The 14484-nt window shown below is 56.3% G+C and overlaps 3 protein-coding genes across 5 annotated transcripts; all 3 read left to right on the forward strand.

Annotated features, from left to right (window-relative positions):
• Positions 1 to 57: 57 nt before the first annotated feature.
• Positions 58 to 5328, forward strand: Crip2 (cysteine rich protein 2). 3 transcript variants are annotated; one of them, NM_024223.2, is made up of 7 exons: positions 58 to 436; positions 3281 to 3433; positions 3837 to 3977; positions 4051 to 4119; positions 4221 to 4315; positions 4632 to 4689; positions 4785 to 5328. In NM_024223.2, the coding sequence occupies exons 1-7, from the start codon at positions 394 to 396 to the stop codon at positions 4850 to 4852; spliced, it is 627 nt and encodes a 208-aa protein (NP_077185.1). In that variant the 5' UTR covers positions 58 to 393; the 3' UTR covers positions 4853 to 5328. The 3 variants fall into 3 exon arrangements, with proteins under 3 accessions (NP_077185.1, NP_001334372.1, XP_030102750.1); NM_001347443.1 differs by having other exon boundaries at positions 427 to 600; XM_030246890.1 differs by lacking the exon at positions 58 to 436 and adding an exon at positions 2816 to 2974.
• Positions 5329 to 6283: 955 nt separating this feature from the next.
• Gm30599 (predicted gene, 30599) lies at positions 6284 to 7940 on the forward strand. Its single transcript, XM_006516447.4, has 2 exons — positions 6284 to 6384; positions 6774 to 7940. The coding sequence occupies exons 1-2, from the start codon at positions 6304 to 6306 to the stop codon at positions 7680 to 7682; spliced, it is 990 nt and encodes a 329-aa protein (XP_006516510.1). The 5' UTR covers positions 6284 to 6303; the 3' UTR covers positions 7683 to 7940.
• A 3893-nt stretch (positions 7941 to 11833) lies between these two features.
• On the forward strand, positions 11834 to 13701 carry Crip1 (cysteine-rich protein 1 (intestinal)). The gene is made up of 5 exons (NM_007763.3): positions 11834 to 11975; positions 13103 to 13197; positions 13277 to 13334; positions 13440 to 13486; positions 13597 to 13701. Exons 1-4 carry the CDS (start codon positions 11936 to 11938, stop codon positions 13478 to 13480), a joined length of 234 nt encoding a protein of 77 aa, NP_031789.1. The 5' UTR covers positions 11834 to 11935; the 3' UTR covers positions 13481 to 13486; positions 13597 to 13701.
• The last annotated feature ends 783 nt before the right edge of the window (positions 13702 to 14484 follow it).

Raw genomic sequence — 14484 nt, forward strand, 5'->3', positions numbered from 1 at the left:
GAGGCGGCGCCGGGAGGCGCGAGGGGCGGGGGCGCGTCCCGCGGGCTTCTCGTGCCCCCTTCTACCACGAGCAGGCCCGGACCTCGAGACCTAAAGCTGGGGATCCCAAGTCCGTTCTACAGCTAGAGATCACTATGTGGCCATGGAATCCTCGGGCGATCCCTGTGGACGCCACCTCACTCCGGGGTAGGGGGCGCTAGGCCGGGCCCTTCCGACCCTGGCAGGTGCGCCCCGCCTGCAGCGCGCCCAGCTGCTGGCGTCTAGGGGGCGGGCTCCAGAGGCCCCGCCCAGGTCTCGGAGCCAATCGACGTCCGGGGGCGGGCGGGGCAGGCGCGGGCGGCGGCACAGAGACGAGCGCGGGTGGAGGGCGCGGACCGACCGAGCGCACCGACCATGGCCTCCAAGTGTCCCAAGTGTGACAAGACCGTATACTTCGGTGAGTATCCACCCGCCGTCCGCCTTCGCCTCCAGGCTCCTGGCTGAGAGCCACACCCCGGAATGTACACGGATGGGGTGCGCAGCCACCGTCTTGGGATGCGCGATCCGATCGGTAGCTAAGCTCGCCACGCTGTTTTCGCGGGTGCGGCCCGAGGCTCGAAGGTAGTGCTACGCGGGGCGAGGGATACCATCTGGGATTCTGGAGAAGCGGGTGGCGTCGGGTGGGTTCCGAAGCGCTCGGTAGGCACTGGTCTAGGTACGCAAAGTCCTGGTCGGCCGGGGCCAGGAGCGCCCTCCTGGCCACCCGCATGTTCAGCTTATCGCCCTTCTTCAGGGACGCTCTTCGGGGCGGGATCCAATGAGGTCCGACGCCCGAGACTGGTCCGTTGAGATCCCCTGGTTTCCGGCATCTCTTCACCTTATGGCTGCTTCCCAGCCTGCACATGGGCCCACTAGTGTGACCCATAGTAGTGAGTGACCCCAGTGCTCACTTCGACCTCTGCCCAGGCCGTTGGGCCAGGTCTGGGATTTCGGATTCAGTCCAAGCGGGGGCGACCTTGGCTTCTGCCTCTTACATGCCCCAGCTTGCTCCTTTTCTTGGCCATTTGCCTCTGCAGTTTCACCCGGGGTGGGGCATGGTGACACGTATTTCTCCATGAGCTTGAGAGTGCACTGGGTGACTAGGACCCTGGCCTCTTGGAGGTCAAGGCCATCTGGGAAGGAAGCTATGGTATGCAGGAATTGGTTCCTGCTAAGGTAGCCCCTGAAGGCAATCACCTTTATCAAGCATCCCCTGGTTCCTGATCTGCTAACCTCCTGGGGCTGTGTTCCTAGCTGAGCAACTTTGCCAGAGTAGCAGTATAGCTGCCACTGAAAAATAGACTCAGGGCCAGAATAGAGGAAGACAGGGACATGAAAGGACAGGGACTCTTATGCTCTTCCCCAAACAGCAGTGTCCAGGTCAGTGAACTTCAGATGACGGGAGGAGAGGAGAGGCCACTTTTGTTTGTTCCCAGAGTGGAGGGACCGGATTTGGCTTGGAGTTGCTCTGGGTGGCCTGGAGCCAGGGGTTTCCTGTTGCCTCCTGGAGGGGACAGATTGCCTGATTTCAGCCCTTTTCCTACAGAGAGATGTTTAACAAGCCCCCGAGTGAAGACGGTCTTCAGGGCCTCTCTGTATGACTTTGCTCCAGACCAGGCCAGCTCTGGACTCTCTGGGGCCTTGGCCAACAGGGCACCCGGAAAAAGCACTCTGCCTGCTTGGGCGCCTCTGGCTCTCAGCAGAAAACAAAGGCTCCTCAGAGTCGGCTGGCTTCTGTTCTGTGGGAAGGCGATGGGGGTCCAGAATAATGCCCTCTCTGCCCAGCTAGGCTGTGCCCTGGCAGTCCACTTCTGAGTAAACGCTAGGTCCAAGGGACCCCAGGGTGCTGTGAGTCCGATTTTTCTTCCAGAACACATGGCCAAGTAGGGAGACCATTCCCTTCCAAGCTATTAGACCTAATCAATGCTGTATTCCCAATTTGGGTCTGTAATGGGGCCATCGACCCAACCAGTGGGTCTGAGGGTCAGCTCCCTGCCCCATACATGGCCCACATCCCAGAGCTGGCCAGAACATAGTGGTTTTGGCAGCCTTGAGCTGCAGCTGCCACAGCCACTGATGACCATCCCAACAATCTTATCACTGTCCCAAGAAAGAATGCCAGGCATGGGAGCCAAGCCTGCTTGCCATCCAGGTAGCTCCTGCCTGTTCTGGCTCACCTGTGTCTTAGGAAAGGAAACTAAACAGTACTGTCCCAGGACAAGGGTCGGGTGGGGGGTTCCTGGGGAACACCTGCCCGTGTCCAGCAAGTTAGGGCTGCGGAGAGCCAGACTTAGCCACATGGAGGATCCAGGCTTGCTGCCCAGCGGCAGCACTTCCCAGCAGGGGGAGGGGTCTCTCACAGTAGGCTGTGCTCCCTGGCGTTTGCCAAGGTTGTCCAGAGGAGGCATGGCCCCAGAGGGACCAGTGGGCCGCTCTTGAGAAAGGAAGGCTGGAGAGCTGGCTGTTTCTGTTATCCTCTGAGTGGAGTGCCAGAGCCAAGCAAGCATAAACACCCCTCCCTCCTCCCCCGCCACTCTGGCCTGGCCCCTTCCCTTTGGAATTCCGGCTCTGCTTGCTCTCAGCTCAGGCCCTTCTTCCTGCCCACTTCTCCACCCTTTTCCTGCCTTACTCCCTTGGGGAGGCCCAGGCTTCCGTCCATTGGGATGTGGCTCGGCAGTCATTGCCCTGGCGGTTGCGGGGTGGGGTCCACAGCCCTCAGCTGCTCATCACAAACCTTTGGCGCCAAACTGGCAGCTGGAGGCAGTGGGTTGGGTGGAGTGAGGTCTCAGGGCTTAGGACGAGGAAACCAAATAGGGATCTTTCCTGGTGGTCCCGCGGCAGCCAGGACTGGTGTTCCCTCACCTGGTGCTGAAAATCAAGGGCTTTTCTCTTGGCCTCGGGGACTCTGCCTGGCTCTGTGGGGAGGGGGAGAGGTGTGAGGAGACGCACCATGAGGGTGAGGTTTTGAGGAGCAAGGTATAATAAATAGGTGCAGAGAGCAAGACACTGAGGGGTTAAACCAGGTGCACAGCCTGAGACCACTTTTTCGGGATGAGCAAGGACAAAGGGCTCCAGGATGGCTGAGGGAGTCTCTGTAAACAGTAGCCTAATCTCGGAGTCACCATGGGCGGGGTGGGAGTGGAGCTTGATGTCTGCCAGGGGATGTAAAATGCAAGGGTGTGGGACCTGGAACCTTCTGGACTGCAAGAAGAGGAGGAACAGGCACGATGCTTTGACCTCCTCCTCCTCTTCCTCTCTACAGCTGAGAAGGTGAGCTCCCTGGGCAAGGACTGGCACAAGTTCTGTCTCAAGTGTGAGCGCTGCAACAAGACACTGACCCCCGGCGGCCATGCTGAGCATGATGGGAAGCCCTTCTGCCACAAGCCCTGCTATGCCACGCTGTTTGGACCCAAAGGTAAAGTAAGCAGGGTCCCAGCCAAGCAGTGGTGGAGCACTCCTTAATCCCACCCAGCACTTGGGAGGCAGAGGCAGGGGGATTTCTGAGTTCAAGGCCAGAGTGAGTTCCAGGACAGCCATGGCTGCACAGAGAAGCCCTGTCTCGAAAAACAAAAACAAACAAACAAACAAACAAAGTGAGCAGGGTCCTAGCCAGGCCTCAGACCTGGGACAGCCCCTGTGTATGCTGGAGCCTCAGACCTGGGACAGCTCCTGTGTATGTTGGGGCTTGGTCTGCTCTTTCCTTCCCTGTGCCCTTCCTATCCTGAAAGCCAAGAAGCAACTTTGGGAGAAGCTCTGTGTGAGATGGGTGGGGTCAGGGCCTCTAGCCATTAATCTCCTGGCATACCCATCATCTACAGGCGTGAACATCGGGGGCGCTGGCTCCTACATCTACGAGAAGCCTCAGACCGAGGCCCCTCAGGTCACTGGCCCCATCGAGGTCCCTGTGGTGAGAACTGAGGAGCGAAAGACCAGCGGCCCCCCCAAGGGTCCCAGCAAAGGTGGGGACGGGCTCTGGGTGGGAGTTGGATATGGGTAACCAAGGTCCACCCTGACCCAGTTTCACCCCTTCAGCCTCTAGTGTCACCACATTCACTGGGGAGCCCAACATGTGTCCTCGATGCAACAAGAGAGTGTACTTCGGTAAGTGACTCCCTACCCCGCTGACTCAAGGGACGTACATCCAAGGGACATCGTGCCTCTGCCTTGGGGTTACCACCAACCACCCTTCTCCTCCCTCCCAGCTGAGAAGGTGACCTCTCTGGGCAAGGACTGGCACCGGCCCTGCCTGCGCTGTGAGCGCTGCTCCAAGACCCTGACCCCAGGCGGGCATGCTGAGGTAAGGGGTGCACTTGGGACGTAGGAGGGGACAGGGAAGAAGAGCACTCAGGAGTAAGGATTCGGGAATTCTGCCACTCCCTGATCTGGGGTTGCCCTAGGCTAGATGTACTGCCTCTGGCCACTAGAGGGCAGATTCTGCAGATACTCCCTGGGGCTCTGCTATTCCTGTCAGAGTGAGTGGGCCTGTACATGACCTTTGAAGCCTCTGAGTCCTCAGGGAGCTGACTAGCACATCATGAAGGTCTTGGCCTGTTTGGGGAGGTAAAGGAAGGGAGGGGGTCTGTGCTCAGCTCCTCTCCCTCCACTGCCCACAGCACGATGGCCAGCCCTACTGCCACAAGCCTTGCTATGGAATACTCTTTGGACCCAAAGGTGAGTAGAGTCCCGGTGGAGGAGGTGAGGACCTCTTTCCCTCCCCAGATCCCTGTTCGTTCCCGCTCAGCCACGCCGGGCACTTTTCTCCGCAGGAGTGAATACTGGTGCTGTGGGCAGCTATATCTACGACAAGGACCCGGAAGGCACAGTTCAGCCCTAGATCTGCAGATGCTGTCCTCGGGGTCCCCCTGTTTGACCCGGAGGCAAAGTGGCCTGTTGCCTAGTCCTGCCTCAGCGTGTCTCGCCTGCAAATCCGGGACCTAAGTGGTGGAGGAGAAAGCCTGGATAGTCCCAGAGCTTCAGCCCCCTTTGTCACCTTGGCGTGTCCCGTGCTGCCCACCGTTTACTTCCTGTCTGTGTGCCTCCGTAGCCCCATGGGTCCTGTGTTCCTGTGTCCCTGATAGCTCTCCAAGGTGACTGTCCTATGATATATCCCTTTGCCCACACCTGCCCACCAGTATTATTTATGCTCTGCTTGCCGGTGATGGCCGTGAGCTCACAGCATTCCCAGGGTGATGGCTGGCGCCCTTGCGAGGAGCCCTCTGCTGGTTCCACACTACTCCCTACCTACCCTCACATGGTTCATGGCTATGGAGACTTTTGCTGTCAATAAATAGTTTGGTTTGAGGATTGCAAGACCCAGTGTCGTGTGTGTGTGTGTGTGTGTGTGTGTGTGTGTGTGTGTGTGTGTGTGTGTGTGTTGCATATAAACACAAGACCGTACCCCTTTCTCCACAGACATCCCCTTGTATCCATGGGCCCAGTATTGGTAGGGATGTAGTCCAAAGACATTTCTGAACTGGGGAGGCTGACAGGCATCAGTGCCAACGGTGAAGTGTGTGGGAAGCAGCGAGGAGCTGTACTGGGCAGAGGAGGGAAGGAAAGGGGTCCGGATGATGGACAGATGGAATCCATGGAGGACAGAAATGAGGTATATACCTGTGATGAGCATGGCGGAACACCTCACAGGTGTGTGAAGTCCAACTTGAGAAAAGCAGGAGCCATGTAAATGAGGCCTGGAGGCAGGGACCAGAAAGGTCCTGGGCAGAGCATGTGGAGCTGGTGAGAACTGGGTGGAACCTGAAGTGGAGGACGGCCTGGTACAGGGCAGAGAAGTTCATGGGAGATTAAGGGTGCTGTTAGACACCAGTCTGACCATGCTCAGCTACGGCTGTTTCCCACTATGTCCATAGGACAAGGCCTTTGACCACCCTGACTTGTCTCTAGTGTATGGCCCAGTAACAGAATGTGAACAGTCTGTTAGGCAAGGGTCTGGGTTTGAAGTGAGGCAGTGAACCCTGTCTCCTCAAGTGGCCCAGCTTCTGGGACTAGAACCCGCTTCTCGCAGTGGGCGTGTTCTTCCTTCACTTGCTTCTCCACGAATGCCCACTAGACGGCGCCCCTGCATTTCAATTTCTTGGGGGAATCTCGTCTGATCTGCCCCAGCTAATCCTGCTCCCTTCAATCCAAGACTCAGCGCGTCTGGGGCAAGTGGCTCCCAGATCTGGTCACTGCCACGGGGCAAGAAGGCTTTTCAGGTTTGTCCCTGATTTCTTGTCCAGCCGTGTTGGCCACTGACACTGGTGTAACTGTGTCCGGGGCTACTGTCATATGCACAACGTCACGTCCTGGCCTCAGAGTCCGGTGTCTGCCCCTCTCTTCACCCTCACTAAGGGAGGTCCTCGCCAGCAGGTATTGGGCTCTGGGACTCCGCCCCCTTATGACCTTTCCCACCAAGACGCCGCTTCTTGGCTGCACATTTTGGATTGAGCTGGGCAGCTCCGGCTCTTCTTGGTTGGCGGCGCGTGGGAGTAGAGGGGACGGTGAATTGTCAGCCCTAGTAGCAGAAAGACTTCCACCAGCTCAGCCTGAAGGAATCGAAGGGGCGGGCTCTCCTCGATCCTGGGCGGAACCTTTGAGGACAAGAAGGGGATTCCCCTGGTTGGGCCACGAGGGCAGGGGTCTTCCCAGGGCAGATCCATCCCCGCCCTGCGGCCAGCTTTGCTGTACATCGGAGGGGCAGGGCAGGATCTGGCTTTTCCTGCCGAGAAAGATGACGTTGCTTGGTGTTTGTTTCCAAGGAGTTGTCGTGGAAACGCGGCGGTGCTGCGACTGTTTGTCTGGGTCTTGTTGCCAGGCGGTGTCCGCTGCGTTGCCAGGTCGCGTCAGTGGCACCAGCTTCCGATGCACCCAAGATGGAGGAGAGAATAAGAAGCCTTTGTCTGGCATCCACCCTTATGGGAGAGTGCCCTGAGCTTTTCTATCTCCCAAATAAACAGCTAGACTCAGAGATGACTCTAGATGCCAACAGACCATCTCACTCCATTCCAAGTTCTGCCGAGTCCAGAACCTCACAAGGAGACGCAGCCCAGGCTGCTCTACACAGTTTAGTTGCAGGAGTTCCCCTGACGCGCCCTTCCACGCGACCACCACCCACCTATCTAGCCTTGCTGCACTCTCCAACCAGGCCTTCTGATCTCCTCTCTGTTTACCAGTATACTCAGTTGGACTTCTTTATGGGGTGCCCAGCCTATGGCTCCTTCTCCCCACATACCTTAATCTTTGATCATCTGGCCAACACCCTAGCATCCTCCCTCCTGCCTAGCCTTGCTTCTCCTGCATCGGCCCTGGGAACCCTTCTGCCCGAGTCTTCCTCAAGCAGATCCCATTTATCTCTAGATCTGACATGGTTGGCCCTGCTCACTGGCTGCTGGCTGAAGCCTGTGGGCAGGGTATCAAAAGGATCACCATGTGCTAGTGCTCTGGCTATTGAGCGGGTACAGTTCGGGCTGGCCGGAGCCCAGGGTGCCAGGTGTGGGCAGCCCTTTTTCCCAGGCCAGACTGACTGCGGGGGTGGGCTCCAGGCCATCAGCTGCTGGTTTGGAGAGACTGGAATTCCAGGCGGTTCTTCCTGGGCTTTGGTTCCAGGAAGCAGACACTGGGCACAGGGCAGGCCTCAGGGAAGGCAGGGGGCAGGGTACCCCATCTGACCAGATAATAGGTCCCCGGTAGAGAATGCAGTCTTACTGAGAGAAGGGTGGCTAAGGACCCTGTTTCCACTGTCTATGGCTCCCTTCCTGGCTATGATGTGTACTTCTGGAAAAGGAGGAATCTAATTGCTGTCCGCCTAAGCCTGAGGCATAAGGCCTGAAGGGTGGAGGAACCTGTCTGTGAAGCAATGTTCAATGCCTTCTGACTGTGGTCAACCATCCCTGCAGACCTACCCTAAGGCCAGATCTTGTGCCAGACGGGGGGGGGGGGGGGTCCCTGGAGACAAGCTGCTGAAAATAGGCCCTGGGAACTTGTAAATGTCTTCCACTGGTCTGAGGGGGGAGGAGGGGGAGGAGGAGGAGGAGGAGGGTGGGCCCTAAGGAGGCCTGTGCTGTGTGTGTCTGGGCTCAGCATGTTCTCTAACGTGTGTATGGCAGCATATGTACCTGAGAGAGAGCAGAGGACATAGGGCAGGCTCAGATGACCTCCACCCCTTAGATGGACATCTCCACACGTGACCACACCCTCAGCCAGGTACCAGGAGAGCTAGTAGATAAAGGTCGTTTTTGCAACACTGCAGAGGCCCTCCCTTCCCTGAGCGGCTGAGTTTTCCTAGTGGGAGTGGGTTCTGAGATTCCTCAGTGGTCATCAGCCCTACCTACCTTCTCTGGCTGGCCTCGGGGTGTGGCTCCCCAGCCAGTGGAGGGCGCATGGGTGTGTACAGAGAAGGCTTGAGCAGATAGATCATGGTTCTGTGGCCTCCCCTCCCCCATAGTCTCTATGCTGTCCTGGCACAAGCAGTGGAGAGATCACCGTGTGCCCTTTGAGTGCTTGTGCAGAGCACAGCAGGCCTTCACTTAGCCCAGGAGTCCTGGTCAGTCGTCCTCCTCCAGGGATAGCCTGGGATAAGAGAGGCAGGTGAGAGTGTAGGGTTGGTCCTCAGGAAGGCTGGCCGGGCTTTGACACCAGCTGTGCCTCGCCTGAGAGGGCTAAGGCTAGAGGTCTGACTAGAGGCGCAGTAGCAGCAGCGGGCTGGCGGGCGGGCGGGGCATTTGCAGGCACTATGGAAGCTTCGGAAGAGTTTCTTCCCCAACCCCCAACCCCAGCCGACTGCCCGCCCTGTTGTTGTTCTTGTTATTTTTTGAGTCAGTCTCATTTAGCCCAGGCTGACCTTAAATAATCTATGTAGCTCAGGTTAGCTTTGAATCTTCTTGCTTCCACCTCAAGTACTGAAAAAGAGCTCTCAGGCTAAGAGCAGGCTCGAGCGTTTCCAAGGCAGATGTGACTTTTGAGGGAGTGAAGGGCTGTGAGCTAAGCAAACAAGATGGTGTTACCGTCTCTTCATCACCATCCCCGACTTTTTTCTCTTTTCCTCTTTTTTCTCTCCCTCTCTTCCTTCCTCCCATTCTTCCTTCCTTCCATTCTTCCTTTTCTTTATTTCTTGACAAGGTCTGGCTCTGTAGATCAGGCTCTTGTAGCCTCAGTCTCTGGCATGGTTCTAGCCCATCACAGGCCTATGAAGCCATGCCACAGCTTGTATTATGTCTTTGTGTCTTTAAGTGGATACGTCTGAATGGAATGTCTGGAAAAAAACTGCTGTGTACCAACAAAGAAGGTATCAGCCCTTGGCCCCTGCCTTGGCACCCCTCCCGTGACCATGGCAACAGGAAACAACATTCTGGAAGGCCAAGAAGGTTCCTGTGGCTTGGGGTTGGGGCTAGACTTAGGGATGGGAGGAGGACCTATCTCTGGGAGGGGCAATGGATGGAAGGAACGTGGACCGGGTTATTGACCCACCTGCCTTACTTAGCACATGTCTCTTGGGTGAGAGGTAGGAAGTTAGCTAGGTAGTGGTGGCATACACCTTTAATCCCAGCACTTAGGAATGAGAGGCAGGTGGGTCCCTGAGTTTGAGGCCAGCCTGGTCTACAGAGTGAGTTCCAAGACAGCCAGGGCTACACAGTGAAACCTGTCAGGAAAAACCAAACCAAACCAAACCAAAACAAGATCCCTGAGTGCAGATACGTAGAAACATAGCTATTTGCTTTGAGAGAGAGACCACTCACAGGAGGTTGAGCCACCCCAAAGGATATGCATCCCACAGGTATGCCTGCAGGTCCTAGCATATGCATGTGCATCCGAGCATTCAGCCTCTGCTACACACACACACACACACACACACACACACACACACACACACACACACACACACCCCAGAGAAGAGAGGAAGCAGTCTGCCAGGTGCCTTGTGCCTCCACCCAGTGCACACCCCTGGCAGGCAGCAGTTGGCTTCTTCCACGGACAGTGAGGTAGTGTGCTTTGTGTGTGGTCAGGCCCCAGGGATCTGTGTTGGTAGGGACACCACCCTTCCGGATGGTCCTGGACTTCTCTGGCCTCTCCTTATATCACCAAGGGCTTTGCTCAGATCTCCCCTTCCGGAACCTCTGCCCATAGGATGCTTCTCCCCCTCCCCTCTCCTTTGTAGACTAAGTCAGGAGCTATAGAAATATGTCCTTTTTTTTTTTTTAACAGAAAGACTGAAAGATTACAAGAAATGGCCTGGGGGTGTGGATGGGGGAGCAAAGTCAGCCTTAAGTCCAGAAACCACTCAGGGATGCCAATCCAGGCCTCTAGGTGGGTCTTAGGTAATGATAGGCTAGAAGATGGAAGTCTATCCTTGTAGGGCTTGTGTTCACCCCTGCTCTGGAGCCCCCAGCTGGTAGTGAAGAGCTTCAGAATGTCTTTGTAGAGCTGGGCATTTGTGGAGCTCCAGTTTGGGACAGAGCTGTACCCTCAGGTTAGGGTCCCTAGGAGGAAGGTAGTGTTCCAGAGGGGCTGCGTTTGCAACTGTGGGTAGTCCCTGACCCATGGTGCAACACTAATCCCATCTGAGAGTTCTGACTCCCTACCCCAGCAGTGGCCAGGGAGATGGAAATACCCCTGACTGATCCTTGCCCAGAGCTAGGTCTGGAGACAGATAAATGGGTGGGTGTGGACAGGAGTGTCAGTCAGGGCTGAACAGTGAGAACTTAATGTCCGGCTATCAGCAACTGCATCGTCAGCTTGCTAGGCAACGATCAGAGAGCCCCAACCCCTAACCCCCACTAAGCCTACAAACTACTCTGAAGCTCAGGCCAGTAGAAACCTCCCAGCCCTCCATATTTACTGTAGGCTTAGTCTGTTCTCTACCTGGTACCAACCACGGCTCAGCCTCCTCCTTAGCTGGGCAGTGGACTTGGACCGCTGAGCTCTGGGCACTTCTCCCAGAGATAAGGACTACTCATCAATTGTGCCTCGAGGCACCAGGGAAACAGCCTGGGCATGGCCTCACCCGAATTCCTTGTCTTGACCTCTAGTCTCCAACCTCAGGTTGTTAGGTCCTCAAGCTTAGAGTCTGTAGTTCCTGTGGCAGGATGGGCTTTTCTGGATGGGAGTCCCCTCTTCTGAGTTCCCCGGTGAAGTTGTGGCTGCAGTCCAGTCAGCTGCCAAAGGTCAGGGTGTTCACATGCGGCTAGCCAGAGTGGACCTCCTGGCGTCTGCGTGGGTTAGATCTGGGAAAGGCTGGAAGGAGTTGGGCTACAAGGCTGAGACTCTGAATGTCCTCAACTCTTTCCGAAGAAGCATCAAAATATGTGCAGAATCCTTGAATGCTAATTTGTGTCTCTCTGCGCTTTATTTGTGTGTGTGTTCACATGCGCACGTGTGTTTTGAAACAGGGTCTCACCCTAGAGACCAGATTGGCCTCACCAGTTTTAGTAGGACAAGCAAACACACCACGTCCCACTTTATCTGCACTTTAGAAGTTTCCTGTGCTTACCCGGTCTCCAGCTAGCCGTTGCAGGTGCAAAAAACGCTAGGCTAGACAGAGCTCTTGGTCCTTCGAGGGGAGGACTCAACGACCCCTATTCAAGACCGGAGACTTGCCCTGCCCCAGGCAGGGGGCGGGGCCTGGGTCCGCAGGAGCCGCTGGGCTTAGAGGGTCCCGGGAAGACTCCGCACCCCTGCATGGCCCTTGGCCAGTTTATCTTGCCGGAGGCGAGTATGAACCAGATGACCATTCTTGGCCAGTCGGCCTGGATCAGCGTTCCCAGGGGTCCAAGTCCCGGACTGAGGGGGTGGGGCGGGGGCGGGGCCTTAAAGGGCAGGGCCACGGGGTCCCTGAAAAGCGCGGACCAGGCGGGCGCCACCCAGTCCAGAGCCTGCAACCTACTTCCTTCTAGCTGCAGCCACTTGTGCAGGACCAGGTACCGCCATGCCGAAGTGCCCCAAGTGCGACAAGGAGGTGTATTTCGGTGAGCACGCTTGGGTATCCCAACCTCTCTCCACATGCCCGCGGGCGTACTGCAGGCGGTACGCGGAAGCGTGGTCCAGAGGCGGACAATATTGGGCTGTTCAGGTGGACCTGGCTGTCTAGAGTCCAGGGCATCGCCTGGGATAGAACCCATAGATCTTGCCCGCGGCTTGAGGGTGGGACAATTTGGTGTTAAACAGAACCGACATCTGTGCCTACTCGCTCTTATGTTTCTGGGTCGGTCTTCTGGCTTCCTTGTCTCTGGGTCTCCAGGTCTCTGTGACTCCCATGCTTGTGGGTCTCCCCTTCTCTGTGACCCTGGCCTCTGGATCCTGCTGTCTCTCCCGCCTTCTGTCTGTGCGCCTTGGGCGGGGTCCCTGCTGGATAGGAAGGAACGCGGGACTAGGGTGGCCCCTCCCAATGCTAAGTAGAAACAGACGCCCAAAACCACGTCCGGGGGGTTCGATCTCGGGTGCTCGTTTTCTTGCTGTTTGCGCGCCCTAGGGCTTCTATGAGATAGTGCGTGACTAAGAGGTCCCCTTGCCCCTGCTGAGGAGAAGGGTGTGCCCAGGTTTAGTGCAGAGGTCAGAGGACTTTAACTGGGTTTACCTAACCTTAGATCCTCCAGACTTGTTCTCCTCCACTCTCAAGTCTGAAGGCCTCCTCCTCTCCAGCTCTACAAGCCCTCGGGGGTCATATCCCTATGGTGACACTTAAAAGTGTCCCACCAATGAGCCGGGATGGGTGGGTGGCCAGGTAGCCCACGCCTTTAGTCCCAGTGCTTTAGTCCGGGGAGGCAGAGACAGGAGCATCTCTGTGAGTTCAAGATCAGCCTGATCTACGGAGTGAGTTCCAGGACAGCCAGGGCTACACAGGAAAACCCTGTCTCAAAACAAAAACAAAAAACAACCTAAAAGAAAATATCCCACCAAAAAGGTGACCCTTCTGGTTTGTGAGGTGGGATTGGCTTGAGAGCACCATAGTTGCCCCTAACCCTCTCTGGAGCACAGTGGTCTCTGGGGACACAGGGTGGGCTGCCACATTGAAAGAATGAAGTGTGGGTGTCTGTGCAGCTGAAGAGGGGTTGCAGGGACTCCAGTGTCTCACAGTGGATCTGTGCTTCTGCAGCTGAGCGAGTGACTTCACTAGGCAAGGACTGGCATCGTCCCTGCCTGAAGTGTGAGAAATGTGGAAAGACACTGACCTCTGGGGGTCATGCTGAGGTAAGGGGCCGTTAGGGGGCAGAGGGAGGAGCTATAGGAGTTGGGGTGAAGGTAAACCCTACTGTTCTTTTCCTTGTAGCATGAAGGCAAGCCCTACTGCAATCATCCCTGCTACTCCGCCATGTTTGGGCCCAAAGGTATGTTGCCGGACTTCTTCCCTAACGGGCCTCCCAGTGCCGGCCTCCTTTCCCAACATGTCAGTATCCTTATTTTTTATCTTATCCTCTTTTTATCTTTGGCAGGCTTTGGGCGAGGTGGAGCTGAGAGCCACACTTTCAAGTAGACCGAGGTATAGCCCCATCTCCAATCCCACCCAGTCCACCAGTTTACAGGACAGAGTCATCCCTAATAGAGTAAATAACAAAACTTTGCGCTCACATTTGTCTCTCTTTCTTACAGGTTGTGGAAACTCTCCCTGCCCGCCCAGGCACATGCCAGGCCTTACCCCCGGACAGCAGGGCTCTCGGGAACCCTCAGTGCCTTTAATAAACCTGATCTTTGGAAGTCCTGTGTTTTTGTCTGCTGATGTGTGATAGAGGGGTGTACAGTGAGAGCCTCAACCCCAGGCCTGATGCAGGGCACTGCTTTTCCTGCTGCTGCAGGCAGTGGTGCCCACTACCCTTTGAGGGGTGCAGTTTCAGGCCTACATCCAACTTCAGGATCCGTAAAGTTCCTGTCGCCTGGTTCTGTAGTGGTTCTGGCCTGGGGTGAGGTCCTGGCTGTCGGGGTCAGCAGGAACATGGCGTAGGTGGGGCTGGCCGCAGTTCAGAGGGTGAATCAGTGGGAGCTGCTTTGGTTCCCTTTTTGAGCTGTTTCGGGAGGGAGTTGTGTGGATTCCTGATCTATTCCATTTTCACTTCCTGCAACCCCACCCTGTCCCCAGAAGTGCACCCTTGTGGGTGAGCTCTGTAGCTGCTCAGCGTGGTCCCAGACACCTTTTCCCTGAACAGGAGTGCCCTGGGTGACCCAGTGCTCTAATGGGATTTGAGGGTGACAGTGGAAAGGGCTTTCTGGAAACCCTTGTAGAGCCAGGCAGCTCTCAGCTTTGCCTTCCCTATGCTACTGGCCATTCAAAACCCTTTGGACTTAACAAGGTCACAAAGGTCTCAGCAGTGTCCTGGTCTAGCCTGGGTTCATCTTTGGCACCTACACTGCAGGAACAAGCTGGATAGTCCAGTAAGTGGTCTGCAGTGTAGTGTAGTATAGTGTAGTGTGTATTGTTGGGTGATTCTGGAATTTCAATAGGTGGAGGCCATAGTGTTTGAGGTGACCACAGTATGGAGTAGA

Source organism: Mus musculus, chromosome 12 (assembly GCF_000001635.26).
Source record: "Mus musculus strain C57BL/6J chromosome 12, GRCm38.p6 C57BL/6J".
NCBI classification, from domain to species: Eukaryota; Metazoa; Chordata; class Mammalia; order Rodentia; family Muridae; genus Mus; species Mus musculus.